At 42.0% G+C, this 26,170-nt stretch overlaps 9 protein-coding genes across 9 annotated transcripts; 3 read left to right on the top strand and 6 right to left on the bottom strand.

The window, feature by feature from the left end:
* Positions 1–1,077: 1,077 nt before the first annotated feature.
* On the bottom strand, positions 1,078–1,434 carry ATC70_009277 (ELL domain-containing protein; the record flags this gene model as incomplete). The annotated part of the gene is made up of 1 exon (XM_064828513.1): positions 1,078–1,434. One exon carries the CDS (start codon positions 1,432–1,434, stop codon positions 1,078–1,080), a length of 357 nt encoding a protein of 118 aa, XP_064685715.1.
* Positions 1,435–1,695: 261 nt separating this feature from the next.
* Positions 1,696–2,193, bottom strand: ATC70_009276 (uncharacterized protein; the record flags this gene model as incomplete). The annotated part of the gene is made up of 1 exon (XM_064828512.1): positions 1,696–2,193. One exon carries the CDS (start codon positions 2,191–2,193, stop codon positions 1,696–1,698), a length of 498 nt encoding a protein of 165 aa, XP_064685714.1.
* A 529-nt stretch (positions 2,194–2,722) lies between these two features.
* Positions 2,723–4,986, top strand: ATC70_009275 (uncharacterized protein; the record flags this gene model as incomplete). The annotated part of the gene is made up of 9 exons (XM_064828511.1): positions 2,723–2,850; positions 2,921–2,955; positions 3,014–3,119; positions 3,187–3,441; positions 3,502–3,778; positions 3,838–3,925; positions 3,982–4,049; positions 4,106–4,825; positions 4,882–4,986. The coding sequence occupies 9 exons, from the start codon at positions 2,723–2,725 to the stop codon at positions 4,984–4,986; spliced, it is 1,782 nt and encodes a 593-aa protein (XP_064685713.1).
* A 771-nt stretch (positions 4,987–5,757) lies between these two features.
* On the bottom strand, positions 5,758–7,469 carry ATC70_009274 (uncharacterized protein; the record flags this gene model as incomplete). The annotated part of the gene is made up of 2 exons (XM_064828510.1): positions 5,758–6,835; positions 6,892–7,469. The coding sequence occupies 2 exons, from the start codon at positions 7,467–7,469 to the stop codon at positions 5,758–5,760; spliced, it is 1,656 nt and encodes a 551-aa protein (XP_064685712.1).
* Positions 7,470–10,507: 3,038 nt separating this feature from the next.
* On the bottom strand, positions 10,508–11,039 carry ATC70_009273 (uncharacterized protein; the record flags this gene model as incomplete). The annotated part of the gene is made up of 3 exons (XM_064828509.1): positions 10,508–10,687; positions 10,742–10,911; positions 10,970–11,039. 3 exons carry the CDS (start codon positions 11,037–11,039, stop codon positions 10,508–10,510), a joined length of 420 nt encoding a protein of 139 aa, XP_064685711.1.
* A 566-nt stretch (positions 11,040–11,605) lies between these two features.
* Positions 11,606–12,718, top strand: VAM6 (Vacuolar morphogenesis protein 6; the record flags this gene model as incomplete). The annotated part of the gene is made up of 1 exon (XM_064828508.1): positions 11,606–12,718. The coding sequence occupies one exon, from the start codon at positions 11,606–11,608 to the stop codon at positions 12,716–12,718; it is 1,113 nt and encodes a 370-aa protein (XP_064685710.1).
* A 105-nt stretch (positions 12,719–12,823) lies between these two features.
* Positions 12,824–15,404, bottom strand: ATC70_009271 (uncharacterized protein; the record flags this gene model as incomplete). Its single annotated transcript, XM_064828507.1, has 4 exons — positions 12,824–13,561; positions 13,613–14,195; positions 14,247–15,265; positions 15,324–15,404. The coding sequence occupies 4 exons, from the start codon at positions 15,402–15,404 to the stop codon at positions 12,824–12,826; spliced, it is 2,421 nt and encodes an 806-aa protein (XP_064685709.1).
* Positions 15,405–15,612: 208 nt separating this feature from the next.
* Positions 15,613–17,030, top strand: ATC70_009270 (uncharacterized protein; the record flags this gene model as incomplete). Its single annotated transcript, XM_064828506.1, has 7 exons — positions 15,613–15,893; positions 15,948–16,089; positions 16,163–16,404; positions 16,476–16,605; positions 16,667–16,765; positions 16,830–16,886; positions 16,947–17,030. 7 exons carry the CDS (start codon positions 15,613–15,615, stop codon positions 17,028–17,030), a joined length of 1,035 nt encoding a protein of 344 aa, XP_064685708.1.
* Positions 17,031–19,825: 2,795 nt separating this feature from the next.
* Positions 19,826–25,627, bottom strand: ATC70_009269 (Mitochondrial presequence protease; the record flags this gene model as incomplete). Its single annotated transcript, XM_064828505.1, has 1 exon — positions 19,826–25,627. The coding sequence occupies one exon, from the start codon at positions 25,625–25,627 to the stop codon at positions 19,826–19,828; it is 5,802 nt and encodes a 1,933-aa protein (XP_064685707.1).
* Positions 25,628–26,170: the final 543 nt, after the last annotated feature.

The raw sequence follows: 26,170 nt of genomic DNA, 5'->3' as shown, positions 1-26,170 counted from the left end.
GACTACCTTGTCAGAGACAAAGCGCATGTGTGCAAGCCAAATGTGAGAGAGAGAGTGATGAAAAGGATTCTGTATGGATGTATGCCTTTAACTTGCCAGCACCAGAGGTTGGAGAAATCCAGGGACAGAAGAGCCTCTTTGATATCAAGGATTGAAGTTGTTAGCCAGAGGAACTCGAATATGACTCCTTGCCAAATTTTTTCTTTGGAGGGACAATCAAAGAGCAGATGGCTGGCTGACTCATGAGGAACCAAGCAAACAGGACAATTGTGGGTCTCAAAGACAGAAGACATCATATAGTGTAAACGGTTGCGATGAGGAATGCATCCTGTGATAAACCGGTATATCACATTACGTTGAATATAAGTAAGTGATAGGGACCAAAAGAATATCCAATGGGCAGCAGCAGCATTTCGTAATGCCAACGGTTGCTCAAACGACGAAATAACGGACAGCCGAAATGTTTTTGGCCCAAGCCAAGCGATTGACCATCGTGAAGACGAAGCTGATTGACCAGAGGCGCAAAGGAGACTCCAGAATCTATGTGTGGGGTTGGGCTACAAGTTGGTACAAAGCAAGGCTGGGATTTCAGCGTACCTGATGCAAGTCCTTGGAACACTGTGGAAGGGGCTCGCTTCCATGAGGAGGAAAAGGTCACGAGTATCTTTCCAGTGTACAAAGTTAAGCCAAGCATCGTACTGAAATACATCAGAAACCATCATCTCTTTAACTTTGAGAGGGACAACAAAAGTAGGGGAGGGCGGAACGTAACAGGCAGCCTGTAATGGAAGGACCATGACAGTGGCAGTATTGAGACAAGCATCTGCAAACGACTTGGGTAGATAGTCAACTGCACGATATAGCATATCGGCAGTTCCCGTGCGTTGTTTTTACAACCCTTAGTACGATGAGCAGAGGGAAATAACAACGGGATTTGGTGATAGCTGTAACCATTGATATTTCGGACGTGGAAGCTTAGCAGGTAAGACATAGGATGGGAGTCAATGACAGGTTGGTCATGGATCAGTAGTGGGTGAAGCCAGCAAAGATATAAAGCCGAAGCTTATATCTGGATGTCTACGACACCGAGACCCCTTTCTCCTTTGGTAGAGTCCAAACTTTCCAAGGAATAGCCGGAAAGATATTTCTACACAGGAATTGAAAGGCCAGAGAGCTCAACTGCTTGAAGTCAGTTTGGGTCAGAGACGTCATCCGCAAGATGTACCACAATTTTGAGAGTAAAAGAGTGTTCAACACCGTAGTTTTACCAACAACAGACAATGTGCGGCCAGAATGAATCTGAATGGCAGTCTTGATCTTGGTCACCAATGTACCCATGAAATGAATACGTTGGATATGGCTTTGCACAAGAGGAAATCCCAGGTAGGTCAGTGGTTTATCATCTTCAACAGAGTGGAGATGAGTGATGTCCATTTGAGAGAGTGACCTTTCCCACTTGTCCCAAGTATCCCGACCTGATACAGAGAAGGCCTGCACCTTGGAGTTGTTGGATTTGGCATTTGAGGCCGCTCAGTATTGAGTCATATGTAGCTGTAGACGATTCAGATCATTGGCATCATGGGGCGAAAACCAGAGCATCATCCGCATAACACAGGAGCTTTGTGCGTTCAGTACCCATCATATAGCCTTGAAATTGACGAACTGGAGAATGGTGAGCAGGAAGGGTTCAAACGCCTAGTTGTAGAGAACAGGGAAGAGAGAATAGCCCTGCTTTAGGTCACGCAATTTAGCCACTTCGTTAGACAAATGCCCATTGATGTTGGTTCGTATGACATTATCACCCATGAGCTTGGAAATGCATTTGATGAGAGGATGAGGGAAAGCAAACTTGAGCAATACTTTCTTCAGATACTCCAAATTCATCTGATCATCGGCCTTTTTCCTGGTCAAGGAGGAGCCCTTATATATGAAGTTGGAGAACCTGGCCTTATCTTGATCGGTATAAACATTATGGGCTCGAGTAGATGTGTCCTTGTTTTTGGCATTCTTCATCTCAACGTCGCGAGTAACTTTTTCTTTTTCAGCAGGCTTTTTATCAGCGCAGATACTGTAGTTTGTAATGTCCCCTAATGGATAGTTCACCTCATCTACCTCCATATTGACAGGCCCACTTCCATATTCGTCTACAGGAGGATTAATACCATCCTCTTGATAAAATTTGTAGGCAGTCATTTTTATGATTATTAAAAAGTGAAGATTTGTGCCAAACAAATTTGAGAATTGCCCCATCTGTTTTATATTTCTGTCTCTTAAGTTTTCGCAAAGTGTCCCAATTATTTTGCGTTTTCCTCTATGCAGACATTCTGTGTGTATTACTTGCCTTGTAGGGCCATGTGTAGGTTGAAGCATGTATGGAGTCATTGCAAGAGGACGTTTGTTTATAGGCCATGAATTTATTAGAGCAGTTCACTCGAGGATAGCATTGCAGCTTGCCAGCTTGTACAAAAGAGCATCTGAGCTCCTGGCAATATGTAATCCCATGGTGTTCACTAGAAGCTGCATTTGAGCATCCTTAGATCTGCCTCAAGACAAGCTACGCTGCTATTCAAAAATGTCAGTGACCACTTCAAAAGACTCTAACGCGGTGCTGGCACGCTCTAGTTCATTTGGCGCGACCCTTTGGTTTAAAAAAAGTGCATCGCGTTTTGACTTGCTGCTTTTTTTTTCTACTTCATACTCTTTCTCTTCACCCAAGGCCCAAATGTCTCTCTCAAAAGGTGCTATCAAAGTTCTCTACGACGAAGAAAAGGCCAACCCATTGCACAGCAACCCCACTGTTCAAATCATCAACATCAAGGCTGTCACTGTGCAAGGCGGCATCCGTCACAGGTATAGTATCTCTCTGCGCAGTAACTTGGTCAATTTTATTCAAGTGCTTCTCTCTCTCTCTTGCATGTAGAGTCATTATTTCTGATGGTGTCAACTTTATGCAAGGTAAGATGCCACTTTAAATGCTCTCAAAACTTGTGTATACTCATCACATTGTCCGCAGCCATGCTCGCTCAGCAGCACTCACCTTTAGTTGACTCAGAGCAAATCAAGCGTCATAGTATCATTACACTCAAGGAATTCGTCTGCAATCCTCTTCAAAATAGAAAGTAAGGTCATAAAAGCTCTTCTTACATGCCACTAGGACACTCACCAATGCGTATTGCATGATGATAGGATCTTAATTCTTTTGAACTTTGATGTGGTGCAAGTGGATGTTGACGCCAAAATTGGCGCTCCTGCCTCTTTGGAGAACTCCAATTCCTCCAGCGCAGCCGGCCCATCTACTCCTCCAGTGTCAGCTGTCAAGCCAGAGCCAAAGCCAGAGCCCAGAAATGACTACAACTCCAACTTTTCGTCTGGTAATGCTGCCAACATGGCTCTGGATGCCAATGTCACTGGTATCAGCAACTTGAATCCCTATCAGACTAGGTAAGCATTTCTTATTGTAGTTTAGTTGAACAGTAGACACTGAAATGTACATGTGTTTAGATGGCACATCAAGGCTCGTGTCACTCAAAAGTCAGAAATCAAAAAATGGCACAATTCAAAGAGTGATGGTCAATTGTTCAGCGTGCATCTCTTGGATTCCTCTGGTGAGATCAAAGCTACCATCTTTACTGATCAAGTGGACCGTTTCTTCAACTTGTTGGAGGAAGGCAAAGTATACTACATCTCCAAGGCTCGTGTCACCATGGCTAGAAAGCAGTTCTCTACATTGAACAATGAGTATGAGTTGGTGTTTGAGAATGGTACCGAAATCCAAGCTGTAAGTTGTATCAGGGATCATAATAGATGTGGGTTATTTACTAAGCTGATTAATTGTAGTGTGAGGAGGCCTCCAACATCCCTCAAGTTAAGTACAACTTTGTAAAGATTGCTGATATCGACAAGCATGAAAAGGACAGTAACTGCGGTAAGCTGGGTATGGCAAGGGAGTGGAGTATCAAGGTGCTGAACCACTGGCTTTAGATGTTCTCGGTGTTGTTACTGAAGATATGGGTATTTCTGAGATCATCACAAAAACCACTGGCAGACCTGTAAGTATGGCGTCAAATGATGATTTTGAACCAGTTTGTTAATATTGCTGAATTAGCTCAAGAAGAGAGAGTTGACTCTCGCCGATGACTCTCTCAAGACCATCCGTCTCACTTTATGGGGCTCTCAAGCCGAACAATTCGATGCTACCGGCTCACCTGTAATTGCGTGTAAGGGCGTCCGTGTCAATGATTTCAGTGGTCGTTCCTTGTCATTGAGTGCTTCCGCCACTTGCAAGATCAATCCCGACATTCCTGAAGCCAAACGTCTCCAACAATGGTACACAGACAAGGGCGTCAGCTCACAATTCAACAGTTACTCTAGTACGGTCGGTGCCAGCGGAGAGGGCATCACCAAGCGCAGCAAGATAACCCTACAAGAAGCCAAGGATGAAAAGTTGGGTACGGGCGACAAGCCTGACTACTTTGAAACGAGAGGCACTATTGTCTTTGCTAAGTCTGAGAGTTTTGCCTATCCTGGTTGCCCTGAATGTAAGAAGAAGATTACTCTTGAAACGAATGGCTGGCGTTGCGAGAAATGTCAAAAGACCTATGCTACACCCGACTACAGATACATCTTGACGGCGAGTGTCGAGGATGCTACTTCTCAAATCTACTGCAATTTATTTGATGACCAAGGCAACTTGCTGTTGGGCATGAGCGCAAATGAGCTTACCGCAATAAAGGAGGCTAATACTTCTGCTTCTAATGCTGCCATCAACAAGAAACTTTTCTCCACCTTCAACCTCAAGCTCAGAGCCAAACAAGAAACATACAATGTAAGTCGGAAGCGTCGAGCGTAGTGGGATCATTGTATTAATGATTGTTTTTGCAGGATATTACTCGTATCAAGTATACTTGCGTTGATATGACTCCAATTAATTATGTAAAGGAAGGCAATGAGCTTGTTAATAGCATTGAGAAGCTCATCGATGCCTAAGTCATTCTCTTTTACTGTTTCTCTCGCTTGTATGTAAATTTCCCTCTCTTTCTTATGTAGCTCATTAGTATCTATTCAAACAATCAAAAAAAATAAACCCCTTTCTATTTTATCCCCATGACAAAAGAACTGTTTTATGACTTACTGCGGATCATTGTTGGATTAAGGGTTTGGCATGTCATTGTTACAATGTCTACACATATAAAAAAAGAGAGGGATTGGATCTGCATGATATTTTGCAAATAGGATTATCATGGCTAATCAAAGCAAGCGTAAACCTCATTTGAGAACCAAGAAATCGTATCATCAGCGTAGCAAGTATACGTCAAATACCTGTGTACCTAATTTATACTCACCCTTCAAACAGGCACGACATGTGGCCTCTGTGGACGCTCTGGGTTTCATGGAGATAAAGGACTAAGAAATCATCGCAGGCTCAGCAAAACATGCTCGGAGGTCATGAATCAAATGTGTGTTGCTCGAAAATTTGCCAAATCACCTAGCAAAGTAAATCAGACTGTTCAACGCAATGTTGGATCAAGTCTTCGACAAGATAGCTTTGCATTAATGGAAGAACCACAAAACGACCACACAGACGACAACGGACATCTTTTGTGGATCATTATGCAACTAGTTTGGACAACTTTCTACATATATTTCATTTATATGTATAAGATGTAGCAGCAATAAACTAAGTGATATCAACATATTAGCAGTGTTTTATTATTATGAAGGAATTAGATATAGGTATTAAATAATAAGTATAAGAATTTAGTAAGCTGTCTTCTCGTCTGGTGCGATAACAAGCTCATTGCCATCAGTATGGCCCTTGACAGCATCTTGCTCAGCCAAATAGTTGGCAATGTCAACCTTGGCTTTATCGACATCAATGAACCAAATGATCACAAACGACAAGAGGAACAAAGCCAGGACAAATGGCCAGCCCTTCCAAAGATTATCCGTGTATTGAGTAATGGCACCAATGACAACAGGGCCAATCCATGAAGAAGCCTTATTGATGACACCAAAAAGACCAAAGAACAGGTTTTCTTTACCTCTGGGCACAAGTTCAGCAAGCATGGTGTTTTGCCATGCCCAAATAGGAGCAGTGAAAAGACCAGACCAAACATAGAACACCCAAAGTTCCCAAGTAGTACGGATACCAAAGTTCTTGAGACCAATACCAAAACAGCCCCAAACAGGTACCACACCAGTGAGCAAGATGATGATTAGTAAATTCGTCTTTGTGCGAACACCGAAGCGCTTAGAGAGCCACAAAAAGAATAAGCAGCCAATAATGGATGTAACAGAAGAAGCCAAGTTGAGAATAGTGATCTGTTGAGCATTGAAGCTTGTAATTTGAGCTTGAGTAATTGCAATCATTTGGTTGATAGTGGAGACGGCATCAGAGAACATAAAATAAGCGAAAATGTATAGAAACAAGTAGCGCAATTTACGAGCTTCTCTAAAGGCTTTGATGACTGATTTCCAGCCAATGGTGAAATGATTGGCATCAGCAGGAAGAGGAGGGCCTTGTCTCTTGGAAGGAACAGCAAGGAAGTAGGGAATGGCATTGAGGACCCAGAAACCACCACAGACAGCAGTAGAGATGAAATTGAATAAAGGCACATTACCCAATACATGAGCATCATCCCCAAAGAATTCATAGTTGTTCCAGGGAAGAAAGGAGATGCCAGATAAAAGAGCTGTCATGACCAAGAAGCCTACGTTGGAGAACACAGTCGAGGTAGCAGATACATGATTTCTCCATTTTTCAACAATAAAGCTTGCTTCATCACTTGTCAAATTCGGATCAGCACGAGCTTTACGCACGACAGGCAAGTTGTCACTATGAATCATGTCAGTATCGAGCGTATAGCCCATGTTGTGAGGGTCCTGTTGTACCTTAATGTAGGAAAAGCAGCGCCATAGAATACGAGTGATGTACCATACGAGATCAAAGCTAGAATCATGATGCCCAGCATCGCATTCCAACTCGATCCGTCATCATTCAAGAAGGCGACAGGTACAATCTGAGTAACACAACCTATGACCGTAGCCACCAACAAGATGTATCTGTTCCATTTACCGTAATCAGCAAGACTACCAAATGTAGTGAATAGTAAAAACTGGATCGAAAACGAGATGGCTTGGACGTAAAGCATCATGGCAGATACTGGAATGCCGCTCGTACCAGACCAGGACACATAGCAACTTTTATCCAAATCATGTGTATCGCAGCCTCTGGCATTATGTGTATCTGGGTAGAAGCCGCCTTTGTAAGCTAAATACTGCAGAATGTTGGGCATGTAACTGAACATGGTATAACCATTGTCTCCATTATAATAAAGATAGTAGCCCCATAGCTCCCATCGTGTTGCAGGAGGCTGGGCCAAGACTTCTTTGGCTTTCTCGGTCGTTGGATCGATGTCTTCGTCCGTGCTTGTGAAGGGAGAGGCGAAAAGGCCATCTTTGAAAGGCATGTTTTCAAATGTTGAGAAATCAAACAAGAGGGGGAAAGAGAGAAGGAGAGAAAAGAAGAAGCGTGATAGCAAAAGATACCAAATAGACCATATATAAACAAAGTGTCTATTTATACGAGAGCAGATCATAAGCGAACAGGTGATACACTCTATTGAAAACCACCATAATATTCCCATGAACTTCAAATTAAGGACATTGTATTACCATGATGAAAAGGGTTCTTTGGGTGTGAAATCCCTTTTTCAAAGACCCTTCTTATTACATAAAGGAAAAAAAAAAGTGCTCAAGAAAGTTGCACTGGTTCAGTTGATGCTTCTCAATGGATATGCTAATCTCATTTCTCTTTTGTTTATCCTGGCGAAGCAGGCCTTGTTGTCAAACATGTTGGCGAAAAAAAAGATACTTAATAAAAACGGTAAAAAGGTTATATTTATACACTTTATCTCGATAGATATGCTCACAAAAATCAACATACACACGCTTACACATGGGCGCATGTTGATATAATATTTACTCTCACCCTCTATCAAAATTCCATGGATCAGTAACTTTTTTTATCTAAAAAAAAATCAATTGTATCACATCTTTTAACAAGGTTTTCTCAAGTCAGGAAATAAAGGGTTGCATGATGAACTATTGAACAAGGTGCTGGTGTACCAATCGTTTATGATCCCGAGCAGATGAGTGACCCTGAATCAACACGCTTTTTGTTATTACCAAATGGAATCATATAGTTTCTACAAAGCTAGTAAAAAACAGCCGCATTTTATATTAAGAGAGACCATATTTACATGGTCAACTATAGAAAACGGCGTTACACTACGTTTTTATTGATCCAATGGTTTAGCAATTTGTGATACAGAGCTCCGCAAGTGGTCATTTTTCAATATTACATAAATGCTCATTCACCATTCAATGTATAGTCTTATTATATGCTAATTCATCGAGAAGATTGGAACCTGTTTGCCATATCGCTTGTATAACCTAGTGTGTTGTAAAGCATTTTATTGAAAAAGATGTTTAGTTGGGCACACCTAAATATAAGCCTGTGCAAAGTAATTTGTGGCAAACAAACATTCCGAATGAAGCAAATGTCATTCATATTTGAGTCTCATTTCCTTTTTTTGAACTATATAGCTGTTTTTAGATTTTTGCCTTGTCACTTGAGCCGTTGCTATATCGTTACACGCTCGAGCTATGATATTAGAAAGAGACCCTGTAGATATCGGCCCTATTTGAGCAATGGTATATCAAGTTCATGAGTGTTTATCATGCCCTGGAAATCTGCGAGTTCAGAGGCAACAATATCTAGATTACTGCTTTCTAATATGTATACTGGGAAACTCCTGCAAGAACATGACGCATCTAATTCAACATTTGGTAACATTGACCTGTAAGAGGGGTTTACCGTCGCGAAGCAAAGGTGCAAAACCATGGCAACTAAGCATCTAACCCAACATTTGGTAATATTAATCTTGAGGACTGTTTTACCGTAGCAAAGCGAAGGTACAAAACCATAGCATTCAAGCAGCAAACTCGGTTTTTCATTTCCATTATTAATAAGCTTACCAACAACATAACGCATCAAAACTTGCATGGATTAGCCTTACCAGAATCAGTATCCCTTCTATTTGAACTAGAAATTCCACAGGTTGCAGAACTGCCCTTCCAGAAGATTTCAGCTACCAAAAATGCGATTCATGCCATGTAAATAAAAGCTATAAAGCAAAAATACAATCAAACTTGACAGTCTTCAAGTCTTCATATCTTGACATGTAGACCTCTCTGAGCCACCGGGATAACGCCAAACAATTGCACTCGAGTAGTAGTAACTTTTAGATACCTTTGCTCAACTTTTTGGGTCCAAAAAAAACATGGCCAAAAATCGACCAAAAAGCATGAGGGGTACCTCATGCTTTTCATCAAAAATCAAACGATCCCATTTTTCACCTTGAAAATGAAGACTTTTACTATGGTCTATATCAGATCAAAATGTTTCTCTCGATCCAAAGCAGCCTCTGAAACTACTTTTATGAGGCTTTCATATGCAAAATATGGCTATTTTCGCTAAAAACCTCATTTCAAATTTTATTAAATTGCTCAATAACTTCAGTCAAAGCAATTATTGCAGTTAGCACCATTGGAAGCATCTTGAAAAGTACTCCAAGAATGTATTAGGAAGCGTAGGGAGATCATCACAGTTTATATAGTCGAATCTTATAAAATAGTTCAATCAAGTCGAAAAAAGGCAAAATCTGACCAATAGTGAAAAAAAAGAAAATCTGAGTTTAAATTAATTTTGGCTGGCTGTGCTGCCGCTGGCTAATCCGAATGCCTTTCTGATGATGACAATGATGATGGCAATAATGATTGCGTTGCTGATTAAATGAGGATCATGAATTCAAAAGGACAATTGCTTACCCCGAATAATTTTTTTTCTGGGGATTTTTTCCCTATAAGAGTGTCTTTTGCAAAGACAGCCTATCAAAAAAGGTCGCTGTAGGTCTTATACAAGCCCTGTATTTACGCATGGCCAGCTTTATGTCGCCATCTCATGAGCAACATCAGTGAATGGTATGACAATTCTACTACTAGCTCTTTCACATCGTTTCAATAATAGCTTTCGTTTGCTACCAGTGTATAAGCAAAGTAGGGGTGGATGCACGCGGAAATACTCCCCTCCCCCCCTCCTCCTGACTCTGACATAACCTTTCTTTTACTATTAATTGATTATTTAAAATCTACTTGATATACGAAATTCTTGTTATCTCTGATTTGAAATGTCTTCGGCGAGAGCCCGCAAGGCAACGTCGTCATTGAGTGTAGCGAGGTCGATCGGCTAGTACAATGTATACATTGATCGTTTTTGTTAGTAGCAACTGCATTTCGAGCGATTCTGGATAATAACTATAAAAAAAGTTTTCTATTTAATTTAGCTTGATATAGAAGCCCAAATGTCGATATGAATTACAATTCTTTTATTGATGGACCATACTATATACATTTCACAGAGGGCAGGATCTGATAATCAAATCATTCATTGATCGCACTCTTTACAGGACCCTTGCAACCAACGATCAAACACAACTTTACAATCAAATGCAGGTTTTCCAAGCTTCTCATTGACTTTGTTATGTTGTCTACAAAGCCATTCGCTTAATTTCTTTCTGCTACCTACTCGAATAGGCTCTTCGATCATGTATTGTTTGAATTCTCTCTAACCCATCCTGTAAGTATTATATACGCATTCATCTGATATCCCTTGACGTACGCTAAAGCATGGATAGTTGTCTATAAATGAAGTCATAAATGCTCGCATTGAATCCATTTGTGATGGTGCTGGTCGATCAGGGTAATAAGCTGCGGTTGTGTGTAATAATGTCCAAGCTGCTTTTCCAAGTGTCACAGAATCTGCTGGACAGTTCTCCATACGCCACGTATCTGTCATCGTGTTATCAGTACAAGCTTTTCTTGATATTTTTCTAGTGTGCTCACTTACTATCCTTTGCATGGCCTGATGTTGCTGTTGGCATGGTAAAGAAATTGTGGTGAGGAGAGAAAGCCAACATTTAAAATTTCAAATGATTTTACATCTGCTGAGTTCATTCCCCATGGTGCTTCACTTGCCATTTGGAATCCAAGCGCAAGTTAACCTTGTGATGCGTGGTGATGAATTTGACTATCAGTCAAAAGTGTGGTTCTATGAAAAGTAGGATTGACAGTGAAATGAGTGTAGCTGGTTCAGACCTGCTTCATTGAAAGCTTTGGCAATCTTGATTCGATGTTTTCGATCCAGTCTAGTTACAAGATGGAATGTTGGCATGCTGCATAGTGTTTGCAACCTCTTCATACTACAATCTCTCCAAAAAAAATGTCTTCAATTTGTAGTTAAGTGTGTCAAAGAAGCTCTATTTGCAGCATTATGAGGGGATATCGCGATATTTCTTGCATTGATGAGAAAAAGAACAGAGATTACCAAAGAAACTTGCTTGGCCATCTGTTGGGGCTCTTTTTGAAATGCAGGCATTACACAGATCAGCCTTAAGCAGATTATGAAAAAAGTATAAAAGGCATCAATTTCCCACAACATTTGCTTATCTTTCTTTTCATTTGTGATCAGCACATTAACATCACCATGCTGGCAGTAGAAATCCTAGACAAAATATTCTCATACCTCGCTTATTCAGAGATTTATAGAATTAGATCAGTCTGCAAAACGTGGAGACAGCAATGCGAGTATCACCTATATCTCTCGGTGAAAGCAAAGAAAACCAAGCTGTACGTCAAGATTGGCAAGAAAGGAAGAACAGCACTAGTTGATATGAAGCCTTATCAGTTCGATGCTGAGAATCAGGTCATTGAGTTCAATTGCCAACAACCTCAAGATGACGATGACAATGTTGTGTATTTGGATCAAGATATGAAGCATGTCAAGACTCAAATTCAGTTCAGTGAATGGTCTCAACAGGAAACAACAGCTCAAAACTCTGAATTGTTGCTCAATCTGAACCTAGTGGACCGTGCACAGATGCTCTTCCATCTTCAATACAATCCCTCAATGGAGCAAGTGCATAATTTGATGCTACCCAAAGATGGTCAGAATGAATTACACTATGTTGGCGATAAGGGTATCATTATCACCTATTCATACAGCAGCGATCATCAAGAGCAAAGAGGGCAATCTAGCAGTGCTGTTCATTTTCATGGTATAGACGATTCCGCTACACAAAGCTCGTTCAATTCCATATTCGATCAAAGAGGTGCTGCTGCGGCCAACAACACCATATGTCTACGTATTCGTTCAATTCATGCTAACTTGTCATGGCTATTATCCGGCTTCAATACAAGCATTACTCCTGAGCCACTGTACCCAAAGCGCTACCAAGTCTTGGCTGATACGCTCGCATCACACAATCTGAGTGACAAGCATATTTGCGCTTATTCCGAGTCTGTTTTGAAATGCATCATGACGATGAGAAATAATGATACAGTGGATCCGGATGCCTTATCTCGACTTTTAGACCAACCCACACAAGAAATATCATGGAAAGAGGCATTGCAAACCAAATTACAGTCCCTGGGTATCGATCCAAGAGTGATTTACAAGTATACCTTTGTCAAGAATTACATGTTGCAGCAATATCCTCCCACAGCTAAGCCAGATGATGTTGCTAAAGTGATACAAGAGTCAGAAGAAGCTTGGATCATCAAGAAATTGAGTTTAATACGGGAATTAAGGCAATTTTAATAAATTTGTATATACATTTCGTATCAATGTGTGTCTTATAGTTTCAAGATGAAAGGGGAATATGAACATTTACACATATAATACAGAGTTCTTTTTTTGTTGTGTTTACATTTGGTCAACCCATTCAAAGTAGTCGCAGCCAGTATCTTTGCCAGCAGAACAGCCATAGAACATCCTTCCTTTGTTTGGGCCCTCCTTTCGTACCGTACGTTCTACACTGCTCTTTCCGCATTTACAAAAGGGTGTAGCATTGCTACTATTGTTGCTGCCACGAGTGTGCGTGCTTGTGTTGCTGGAAGTTCTGGCTGTAGTTGCGCCCTGCTCGTCTGCCCATTCGAATGTGCATGAATTGTCGTCCGTGCAAGTGTAGAATTCTCTTCCTTTATTCGGTCCAGCCTTGTTGACTGTTCGCAATACCATGGGCCGCTGATGATCTTTGCATTTTGGAGGATCCAGTGGTGGGCCACGGCGTTGAAATCCACCTGAAGCATTGTTGAAAGTAGATCCAGCGCCTCTTCCTCTGCCACGACCTCCACCATTTCCATTGTCATGGTTGTTGCCTCTGCCAGATCCACGACCCTGGCCACCGCCTCTTCCACCTCTTCCACCGCCACTACCGCCACCTCTGCCTCCACCAAAACCGCCATTGTCATTGCCGCCGCCGCGTCCAGTATTGTGTCGAGAATCATCATCGTCTCTAAAATATTGGGTCATGGATGCATTGATCCTGGAAAACTCCTCGATTGTGCGTTGGAACATTTCGCGATAACGAGCTATACCTCGAGCCAGCACCTCTTCTTGGCCTACATTGCCTTCACAAATAGATTTCAGGTCTGCCTCCATCTATGTCTGCGCATGAGTAGACATGCGTAGTTACTGTTGTATATACCCTACCTGTCTTCGTAAAAATGGCTTGCTCAAACTTGCTTCAAAATCTATTTGATCATAGCCGAGTACCAGCGCGATGCCCAATGTCAGGGGCTTAAAGTACTGATTCTCTTTAAAAACGTAACCTCGATCAATGATCTTCTGTATATGCTCTGCGATCGTTGCATCTGTGCCAATTTCGTTCTTTTCCATCAAACTGATCAAATCTGGTTCTGTCAACAGTTGCGGTGGTGTCGTGCGTCCTGATTCGAATTTGAGTGTGTCTGGTATAAATTCATCGCCTTCGACAAATTCAGGTATCTCATTGCCATTCCATCGATCATAGGTGTAGACTTCGAGATAGTTTCTCTGCAAGATGACGAGGCCCTTTGCGTCAAAGTATTCGGTGTCCATCTTGACCTCCACTGCCGTTTCGTGTCCAAGCGCATTCTTCCAGCAACAGCCCAGGAACCGACGCACAATGAATTCATACACTCGTTTCTCGTCAGCATTGAGTCCAGCCAAGCTGTATTTGGTCGGGTGAATAGGTGGATGTGCTCTGTCGTTTCCTCTACCGTTGCGAGGTCGCTCGAATTCACCGTCTCGCAAGCTGTAGCAAGTGATTAGTATCTGAAATACCCATCTGAATTTGCAGCCTTACAGTTGAGCGTATTGGCCCCATTGCGGATCGCCTGTCTGCATGTTAATCAAGGACATGAAATCGAAGTCTGGATCAAACTGATCTGTCTCTGTTCTAGGGTAACTGATCAAACCGATGGAATACAGCTTCTCTGCAATGTTCATGATCTGGTGGCCAGACATGCGAAGAGCACGACATGCCACTTTTTGCAGTTCCACCGTCGTCAGCGGCAGAGGCTTCCATTTGGATGTTGATTTGGACTTGACTTGGGTGACTGTAGCAATTTTCTTTTCAAAGCAGATCTCGTACAAGATGAAGCAGGCCCACTGATCAAACAGATGTTCTCTCCTCCATTTGAACATGGTCACTAGTTCTGAGCCATCGTTTCTGCGATGAACATACGATAGCACAATCTTCCAGAACGGCTCGGGAATGAAATTTTGAATTTGTTGATAGCGATCCACAACAAAACCCAATGTTGGAAACTGACAGCTGCCATAACTCACGACTTTATTATTTTGGCTTTGGAAATGTGGCCTTAAGCGTGTAGTCTGCAATCGTGTAAAGGCTGCTCCAATGCGAAAGTCTAGTTCAGTGCGGATTCTGACAGCTTCCACTTGTCGCATGTCCAATTGTGCGTGGTTTTGCGCAGCATGATGAATCTCTTGGGGTTGCATGGTGGAAAATCTGGCTCGCCATACTTGGATTCGAGGATTCACCTGTCTGCATAGATCTGCCACATCGCCTCCAATCGCCTCTCCTTCTCTATCGCAATCTGTCCATATAAAGAGCACATCACAATGTCTGACTTGATTTCGAATATTGTTTGACAAGGCGATGCTCTGCTCTGCAATTGCTTTTCGGATGGGCACATGGAACAGATCTTCAAAGTTGAAATCGCTCCAATTCCTGTCGATGGCACCGTCAAAATGTAGCTCTATAATATGTCCCCTCAAAGCTGTCATGGTGAACCGTGTGGGTCTGTTGTTGAGGTTGTAAGTGAAATCATAGTTCTTGACGTACATATCGGCAGAAGGTCTCTATGAAATCAGTTTGTGAGATGTGGGATTCGAGGCATTCAATTGAGTGCGTAGTTACTGTATCAAATCTGGAAGCAGACAGTATCTCGGTGAGTGTCTTTGCTACACTTGGCTTCTCAGCGACACACAGGACATGCATTTTATGATATGGAGAAGGTGTAAAAGAGACAAAAAATCTTTGATTGCCCACTTGAGCTAGTTTAATCGATTCTTTTAAATAGACGCCGCCACACACACACTCAAATGTGCAAATGAAGGAGGGGGCTGAAAAAAGATTTCTATTAAAAGGATCCCCTTTTTAACCCCTCTTTCCTCTTCTTCTTTCTCTCTATTAGAAAACACCCAAAATGAGCTCTTCAAATAATGATATCCAGATGAACCGCAAGGATATGGACGAAAGCGAGGAACCCTTCTTGCCCGCTCCCGTTCAAACTAGAGAGAAGCAGCATCCTTTGCCTCTGATTGCAGCTGTGGTCAGTTTCTATTTCATTATCTCCCTCTCGGTGGTGTTTCTCAACAAGATCATCCTCAGTGGATCAAGCGATTTCCCTTACGCTCTTTTTGTCACTTGGTATCAACTCGTGGTGGCTTTGGTCCTTTTGTTGGTATGGGCACAGCTCGGTAAAAGGTAAATAGGGGACATGTTGGTTACAGTGCAGTGGCTCATCAATGCTCTTTATAGCAACAAGCTCTTTAGCATCATCCCACCTTATGAGTTCAATATGGTGATCGCCAAGAGAGTTGCACCCTTGACTTTTGTCTATGTTGGCATGTTGGTGTTGAACAACTTGTGTTTGAAGTACGTCGAGGTTACCTTTTATCAAGTAAGTTTTCTGTCCTGAAAGCGTGCAAGGGAAAGTGTATGTGTGTGAGCGAGTGCTTATCATCCCTATTCAGGTTGCCAGATCATTGTCCATCAACTTTACTATCTTATTCACTTATGTGATCCTTGGAAAGAAGACATCTACACCTGCTTTGGTCGCCTGTTTTATTGTATTTTTGGGCTTCGTTATCGGTTCATATGGTGAAATCAATTTTTCTTGGGCTGGTGTTGTGTACGGCGTCGGCTCATCTGCTTTTGTCGCTCTTTATGGTATCTATGTCCAAAAGACTTTGGCAGCTGTAGATAACAATCAATGGTAAGAATATCTTTTTTTATATTTACTTGATCTTGTTACAAGTGTGTATTAATTTGATTTCTTCTTTTTAGGAAATTGCTTCATTACAACACCACGCTTGCCATCATTTTCCTCTCTCCTCTTTTGTTGCTTTCCGGTGAGATTAGCGAGATTGTATCCACATCAGATATTATTTATACATTCAACTTTTGGATCCTTATGGTAAGTTTATCAAACTGGATAAAAAGGGAGGGGACAATGTTCATTGAGCCATACGAAATAGACTATTACTGGTATTACCGGTTTTGGTATCAATATCGCCATGTTCTTGCAGGTCAAGTATACATCCGCTTTGACAAATACTATCAGCGGTACTGCAAAGGTAAGTTGGCACTCAACACACGTTATTCTAAACATCTAAAAAAAAACCACAATCCTATTTTTAGTCTTGTGTCCAAACAGTTTTAGCAGCCATGATCTTCCAAAATCCTATCTCTGGCTTAGTAAGTTTTTTTTTGTGCCTTGTTTTAAATGTGCAATTCTTATTAAATCTGCTATTACAGAATGGTCTTGGTATCTTTTTGGCCTTGGTGGGATCAGGTTACTATGGTTGGGTTCGTTATCAAGAAAGAATTGCATCAAAATAGAGATTGCATTGTATTTAAACAAAAACAAAAATATCCCCCCTCACTTTCCTTTTTGATTTTACATAAAAAAAAATGTTTAACAAAATAATGTGTATTTCTAGGTCGAGGCTTTTCGCAATATTTATTTATGATTTGACACTTATGAAAAGATCTTCAAATAATGGTGCGTTTTTTTTACGCTAAAAACAATTTAACAATTACAGTATGACATGGAAGATCCTCTTTCACGGGCCCTCCTACTCACTATTTAATACAGCGAAATTATGTGCAACAAATCAATACATCACTTTGTAATATACATGAATCAAAATGTTGTCATTAACTGCTAAATGACCTAGACAAGATGTTCACTCCGAATCTCTTCTTGGCAAAAAAAGCACATCGGCCTTTTGGATTCATTGTAAATCATTGCACGGGTCACTCGAGCATAATATAATGTACCAAAGCATGTCAAATTAATGGAGTAAAATAGATGGGCTGTAATCAACCTTTTATATTACCATTTCGGGTTATTATTAAAATGGCATAACCTTACACAAACTTGGTGGTAAATAGGATAACCGAGGGACATTTCGTTGGCAGCATTGTTTCCACCCAAGCGAAACATGCAGAGCGTTTTTGAGTATATCAGTCCACCCATTAAACATATCTTCATTCATATACAAGAATTAATCAGATTAGATAATTAGATAATTAGGCCTTACTCTTACCACTGTGAAAACCTCAAATAAACACCTTACATTATGCATTATGGGCTGATGATGACTGGAAACATCTGGCCAACTTAATCAAAAAGCGGACAGTGTTCTCAAAAAGATGAAAAATAAAATCGATATGGTAAATTTGCCATGGAAGCATTGTGCAAGTATCATTTTGAGGTTATCAAACTACATAGAATCAAGAAGCTTGAAGGAAAAATATATCACGTGACAAGAAGACAAAATCTACAAGTACTACTATATATAAGACCTGTTAGAAGAAATTAACTGATAAATATCAAGCTCTCTATAATGATTACCTTGGTAGTTGGTAATCAAGATATGAGTATTGTTGTGTGGAAAGGAAGACTGTAAGAACTATCCCAATTGCAGTAAAAGGGGGATTAAAAAAGCAGGTAGTAGAATACTGTTAAAATCCTTCTTTATTCGAAATTAGGATAATGTGCAATAAAATGTATATTCTACGTCTCTATTTATATTATTTGGTTTATATCTCTTATCTGGCAGCAGTTTAGTAGTTGCCAGTGATTCCATTACTTTATATATTTTTGTTGGGTTATTTAGTTGTTGATCTGATGATGGATCAAGAACGGTATTTCAATATATGTGTGGAATACATCCACTATGATCTGCATTCCGACAGTTCATCCAGTTACCAGATTTAGATATAAACTGTATGTACACTAGATTAGATGTACGATATCGATTTGTACTATAAGAAGATATGAACTTCAGATACGCTAGTACTATAAGATTCATACTATATAAGATATAGGCTATAGATGGCACCACGGACATGGATGGCGCTATAGACTTATACTTGTATTCCGACATTGACTACGGATGTTTACCATATCTGGATAGGCACCAAGATTAATGCAATATGAGCTTGTTGCTTCAGATGTGCACTTCATGATCCATGCTATAAGACACATGCTTATATCCGTGATACTAGCTACAGATACTTTATGTACTACAGACTTGTACTATATATGAGACATGCTATAGACATGCATACGATATGCTATAGACATGCCATATATCCAGATACATGCTAAAGATGTATGCTTAGCGATATACACTCAGATATGTACTATTAATATAGACTAAGTAGACTGTACCTATCGGATACATGCTACTAGATCGATATTAATTATCCTTATAGAAAGGATAGATCAGGGTACTTCGGATGAGAGTCTAATTATTCATCCAGACAGAGCTAAATCATGATTAGCTTGCTGGAGTTGTCTTTTAGTATGATTAGACATTAGTTGATCTGAGTTGACTTATTTGTTAATCCAATTAATAGAACTTTTATCCATTGTTATTGATGAATTCGTAATAATAAGTCGATGATAATAATCAGTTGTCAACTGTATCTAAAACGAAAGCAAAGAGCTTCTTTATTACAGGGCATCTAGCTTGCTTAAATATGGTAGATCCCTGGTCAATGACTACTACGTTGAGATGGTATATAAATAGCAGGCCACTGGGGCCTTATGGATTGTTGGTATAGCTTGTTGAGAGGCCACCTAAGTCGGTATGTTTCATGTAGTGTAGGTGGATCTCGATATTTTGACATTGGGGAGATTGAATGTATTGTAGTTCCTGAGGCACCTGTGCACACACAATTGACTGGACTTGTAAACATAGATGTGATGTGATACGATAAACATCATCTATGCTGCTACACTGTAAAAGGTGGCTTGAGGAGAAAGTGAATGTAGCCTAAGATGCATGCTTGTATGCAACATTACCCCCACCCAGCTTTCGACCAGCCACAAACTAGGATATCATACGAGCCGAATGCAATAATCGAGGATACAACACAGAACGAAGAGACAGAACCAAGAAACAAGAAGGCGATACAAACAGGTAGACAGGCAAAGCGATGGAAACCAATATGAAGTAAAAAAACCGAGATGGTGCCAAAAAAAACAACATACATGGGGTATACGAGGAGAGGTTATCAGAAGATGATAGCAGCAAAGGGAATAGCAGATCGAAGAAAAACCTTGTAAAAAAAAAAACCATATTCAGGCCAAAAAAAACAAATCAAGGACAAAAAGATCACGGCTATTGCTGAATGTTGTGGTTACGAGAGTTTGGAATCGACGGATAACGCAATGTGACGGACGGTCCTGCATGCTTACGACGACTATAAATCTTGCGCTTATTGACAGTGTTGGGAAGGAGTCGATTGGGATTCTTGTGATCCGGTGCAATGCGATCCCAGTAGTCGCGAATAGGTCGTTTGGAATCAAAATCGCTTTCATATTGCCAGGTATTGTCCTTCGAGGACGGATAACCTACCCAATTGACAAGAAACTTCATTCGACCAGTCTTTCTTTCAACGCGATGATTGATGATGGCTTGCACTTCATAGTGGCGAGGAAGTAAGCCTTTTGTAACATGATTGTCCGAGAAATCGACAACGCGAATGTGCTGGGTAGGCACATCACGGGGCAGCAATTCACCAGTAATGTCGGCTAACGTATAACTACCATTGCGAGTATAGTTCTTGATGAAATATGGACCGAGCCATCTGGGGTGAAGTTTAGTTGATCTGACAGGGTCGAAGAGCATGACCTTTGAATTGATGGGATACTTCTCTTCAATGATCTTGTGATGCTTTTCGAAGCGCTCATGGTCGCGCAATTGTGTTTCTTTGATACGCTTATGGATGGCAGGGATTACCACATCCTTAATGTTCTGTAAGCGGGCATCAATGACTTCCTTGGTAGGATCCTCGGGTGTCTGGTCAGCATTAGGCAATTGAGTGTAATCCTGGAAGAGATTTGGGGCACGCCCAAACATGATAGCAAACGGCTGCGATTGATGCAATCTAGCGTATTGAATGTTCATGGCATACTGAATGACATCGAGATACTCATCCCATGCCTCAGGTTCTGCAGCATCGTGTGTCAATGATTTAATGATAGATCGTTTTGAAATGCCCACATACGCTTCGACAACACCATTAGCTTGTGCAGCGTACGGCAACGAAGTCAAGCGATCCATGCCACTAATCTGACTGAACTCTCTCATAAATGCTCCAACAAATTCAGAGCCATTGTCACTAGTGAGTCGCTTGGGAAATCCAAATAGACAACATACACTAAGCAATGCTCTTGCAACAGTGATTGGACTCTTATCAGGAAGAGCTCGTAGAATGGTGAATCGACTGAAATAATCGACAATGACTAGCAGGAAGTTATTGCCCGAGGTGGAAGTCGTAGCGAAATCACCTAAATCGATAGCTATATGATCGAACACATTGTCTGGCAACACGCTACGAGGAGGATGATATCCCACTTGGTAGATACCATGCGATTGACAAGCATGACAATCCTTGGTTACTGTGGCGATGTCATTGCGCATGTTGGTCCAATGTACCTTGTAATCATTGTGCAAAATCTTTTCCATTGAATTGATGCCCACATGACCGAGTAAATGCACTCGCATAACAAGCTCTAGACGATCCTTCTTCGGAGGAGTCATGTAATCAGCATATTTCATAGCACGTGAAATAAGAGCATTACAATCTGACTGTCCACCAGATGAACCATTGTATGAACTTTTGGCATCAGCAGTCTGTTGATTCTTTAAATCTTGAGCGCTGACAGATGGCATGTTGTAGGTGCTCGCATCAAAAATATCAACATTGCTATCATTCAATTCCTTGGAATAATAGTGTGGATCCAATTCGGTTGGCATCCCAAAGGAAAGCTGCTGCAATTGCTTTTGATTGTTGAACTGCTTCTTGCGTTTGAACTGCGTACGATTGGAGTGATTGGGCTTAGCAAGAGAAAATTGAGTGACTTGGGACTCTTTGGCGTTGGTGAAGCCATGTTTGTTCTTTCGCGTAGGTTTACGCTTTTTTTCAGGTAGCATAATACTTTGATTGTTATAACGATTACCCCCACCCAGGTTATTGCCACCCTCGTCATCGTCAGAGGTGAATAACCGACTGAGTGCATCAGGTAACAGGTTACGCGTACCAGGGATATGAACCAGCTCATACTTGTAATCAAAGAACAGTTTTTCATACCACGTCAACAGCATCATGTTGGGCGTACTTTGCGTTTGAAGCCAGATTAAAGAGCGATGATCTGTGTGCAAGACAAACTCAATACCGAAAAGCCATTTGTGGTATTTGGTAAGCATGTAGACAATGGCAAGCAACTCACGTTTGGTGGTAGAATAGGCCATTTCAGAAGGGGAAAGCTTACGACTCGCCATGACAACGTAATGAACCACGCCATCCTTGATGTAGTAGATGATACCACCGATAGCAGTAGCTGAGGCATCAGTAGCGACGTGCAGCTTGTAACGAAAATCAACTGGGCTGAGAGCGACTGGAGATGACAGAGCATCCTGCAACGATTTGAATGCCTTGGTGTGCGCATCAGTCCACAAACCAGAAAGGGATTTACAATTGCGCAATGCATCGAGAGGTGCTGCCAGTTCGCTGTATCCAGGGATGACATTTCGAAAGTAATTGCAAAACCCCAAGTACTTCATCAGCTGCTTACCAGTGGTAGGTATAGGCCACAGATGAAAATTGGTCAATTTGCGAGCGTCAGGCACAAGGCGGTTCTGAATGATGCTCCAACCCAGCACATGAGTACTGCGCTGAGCAAACACAAACTTGTCCTGGTTAATTTGGAGATTAGCCTTGGTCAGACGACGGATCACCTCAGCGACTAACGCAACGTGCTCATCCAGAGAGTCAGTGTACGTAAGGCACCCTAAATCGTCGATATAAAGTGACACCTGATCAAGCATGTCGGTAAACAAATTGGATATCAAGCGCATAGCTAAATTGCCCATGAAATTTACTCCAAAGCAAACCTTCCTGTGGACCCATTGCGTTTGCGTGAATGGATCGGTAAAGGTTAACTTGTGGCGATGACGTGGATCGACCAAGAAACTCGTGAAGAAACTTTTGATGTCGATGGAACTTGTCATGACAGCGCGGCTGTGACGAGCATGGATCTCATCAATGCGAGGCATAATGTACTTGTCAGTGGAGACCAAGATTTGGTTGAGTAGGCGAACGTCAGCAACAATACGTGGCTTGTCAAACGAATATTCACCATTAGAATTCTTTTTGGCAACGACGAGCAAAGGAGAATTCCAGCCATTATGACTTGGACTGCGCTCAATGACACCATCTCGTTCCCACTCCATCAACTGCTTAGACACAGCTTCCTTATAGACAACTGGAATAGGATAGGGAGCACGATAGGCAACCTTACCAGGGATTGTCTCGAGTTGGACAATCGCACCAGGCAAGTTACAATGAGTAGTGGCAAGATCAATGGCAGCATTTTCTACCAATAACTGTTCAATAGGTTTGAAAGCCTTTGCACGCTCAGCAGGTGATCCGTATGGATCGTTATTAGGCTCGATGTCAGGATCAATGGGGTCGGGAAGTCTGGGTCCAAGCTCTTCAAACCATGTTGAAGCAAGGCCAGTGATTCCAATCTGTAGATCAGGCATGATATCCAACCCAAGCAACATGGGGCAATCATCCGAATCAGTAAAGAAATCAAATATCTCAAATGTGTGAATAAAACTGCGTTTATTATACGAGATTTTAAGTGAGCAAGTGCCAATACGAGGTTTAACACTGTCTGTATGGCCTAACTGGACCTGACCATGAACAGAGCGGTTGATTTGAACACCAAGCTGGTTGGCGAAACGAGGGGAACAAATTGAAAATGTACATCCCGTATCTAAAACACCATATACCTTGTGCGATTCTACGACAAGCGGAATAAGAAGTGAATTAGACTTATTGACAGGCAAGATGGAACGTTGATTATCCTTACATTTGTGTGCATGAACTGCAGTATGTAGATCAATGTCCATAGGCTCAACAGCCGAGTGGCAATCACTTTGATCGTGACGACTCTGTTTAGCAACAGCAGCGGGCACCAACAACGAGGAACCAGATTCACTCGAGTTGTTGTTACTTTGCTGATCTTCCTGAACAACAACAGAATTACCAGTAGTAGGTTGGGCTTGAGGAGACGAAACAGACGATGACAACAATGCGGCACTGCGGCCACCATTGGTCTCAACAGCAAGACGAGATTGAGAACGCGGAGGGTTCTTTTTGATCACTTGCAAAAGCTCAACACAGTCGTCAGTGCTATGGGTCTTGCTATTTGGATGGTATCTGCAGAACTTGGCTGCACCAGCCTCAGACAACGAGCCCACAGTAGGATCAACAGCAGGAGCAGTTGCAATAGCAGTGCTACCAGCGGTGGTAGCAGACGACACCACGCCCTCTTGAAGGCGCAGCATACCAAAACGATGTAAAGTACTAGTAGGAGCATCACCAGTACGCACAGCCGTGTTGCACTCATGGGGACCAGCAGAGTAATTGTGGGCACCACAAGTACGGCATCGATCTGATGCCTTGGCATCCGCAAGCGACATCATGTAACGACGACCCGATGCTTGGTTGCTGGTTGGCATTGAGTTGGCACCACCTTTGTTTTTCAACTCTTCCAAGAAGAGCTTACATTCCGAGGTGTCATGGTTGTGAGGCTTTCCATGGTGGAAAGTGCACGACTTGGTAGCCTTGAAGTGAGGCTTGCCCACGCGGCCAGAAGAGACACCAGCACGAGACACAGCGGCAGGACCATCAGTAGATGAGGATGATGCCTTCATGGTATGTGAGCGGCGGGGGGACGCAACTGGAGCCCATTGTGATGCAGCAGATCCAGCAGCAGTGCGAGCAAAAGCGGGTGCTGAGATGGCAGCAATCTCATTTGCGGTCATAGTTGATAGTGATTCACGAGCGATACTGACGATAATGTCAACATCGTAACTATCAATGATGCCCTTGGATTGACGGATGGTGTTGATCTTATCCTTGACTACCCAAGGAATGGCATCCAGGAACAACTTAGCCAACAAGTAATCGGATGGGGCTTGATCCAGGGATCGACGACGCAAGTCAGTAAAACGATCAAGAAAGGCCTTCACGTTTTCACCGGGCAAAAGTTGAATGCTCAACAAATCAGACGCACAACGTTGACGTTCTTCCAATACGCTAATGCCATAACGAGCCTTGATAGCCGACTTGAAATCATTCCACGATGCAGGAGCAGTGCAAGCAGAAGTGAACGAGCCGTACCAAGTACGTTGTTCTGGAGACAGCATAGGTGGTACTAAGCGAGCATATTCCTTGTCGAAATCCATCTTGTAAGCGAACATGACATCCTCAAACTTCAACAGACAAGCGTCGACTGTAGGAAATATAGGGCTTTTGGGGTCGAATTCATCCATACCAACCCACTGAAATGCAGGTAAGTTGTTGGGAAAGAAAACCGGAACAGAGGCGCTCTTGTTGGATTTGACTCCATCGACTGAGGATGGGCCAAACGAAGCAGCAGCCGAAGAAACGAGGTTATCATTTGCAGTAGCTTTGGATGCAAGCAAACAATCTCGAATCTGTATGATACTTTGAATGGACGTATTCAACTGGATCAACCGAGCTAGGGCCTGGGCTCTGGCCTCCTCACTTTGCTCGAGGAGCAAGGTCGTAGAGAGAAGCTGAACTTCGGCGAGCTGATTGTCAACAATTAGCTTCAACTGATCAGTGCGACCTTGAAGGTCCACATCACTAGAAGATGAACTAGCAGAGGAAGGGGGATCGAGGTCCATCGCATCACTAGCAGTAGTAGTGGGAGCTTCGCCAGCTTGACCACCCAATTTCTGAGACGTTTCAGCGAGAAAAAACTGAGAAGGGCCAGTAATATCTACAGCCTTGGTGGCACTGGCGTCTGAAGGACGCAGCTCAGTGTTTCCAGCAGGCTTAGATTCGGAACTGGGGGATGTGGTGGTACTTTGAGCAGACATCAGAGTATACAAAATTGAGAGGTAGTAGTAGTAAGAGTAGTAGTAATGATACAATCAAGGTTTTGATTAAAAAAAATGATGAATTCGTAATAATAAGTCGATGATAATAATCAGTTGTCAACTGTATCTAAAACGAAAGCAAAGAGCTTCTTTATTACAGGGCATCTAGCTTGCTTAAATATGGTAGATCCCTGGTCAATGACTACTACGTTGAGATGGTATATAAATAGCAGGCCACTGGGGCCTTATGGATTGTTGGTATAGCTTGTTGAGAGGCCACCTAAGTCGGTATGTTTCATGTAGTGTAGGTGGATCTCGATATTTTGACATTGGGGAGATTGAATGTATTGTAGTTCCTGAGGCACCTGTGCACACACAATTGACTGGACTTGTAAACATAGATGCGATGTGATACGATAAACATCATCTATGCTGCTACACTGTAAAAGGTGGCTTGAGGAGAAAGTGAATGTAGCCTAAGATGCATGCTTGTATGCAACAGTTATAGTATATAAGAAGGATCATCTACCTGGCCAGTAGAGA

This window comes from Mucor velutinosus (genome assembly GCF_035048745.1).
Source record: "Mucor velutinosus strain NIH1002 chromosome Unknown tig00001563, whole genome shotgun sequence".
In the NCBI taxonomy this organism is placed as follows: Eukaryota; Fungi; Mucoromycota; class Mucoromycetes; order Mucorales; family Mucoraceae; genus Mucor; species Mucor velutinosus.
This window is presented reverse-complemented; position numbering and strand designations above follow the sequence as displayed.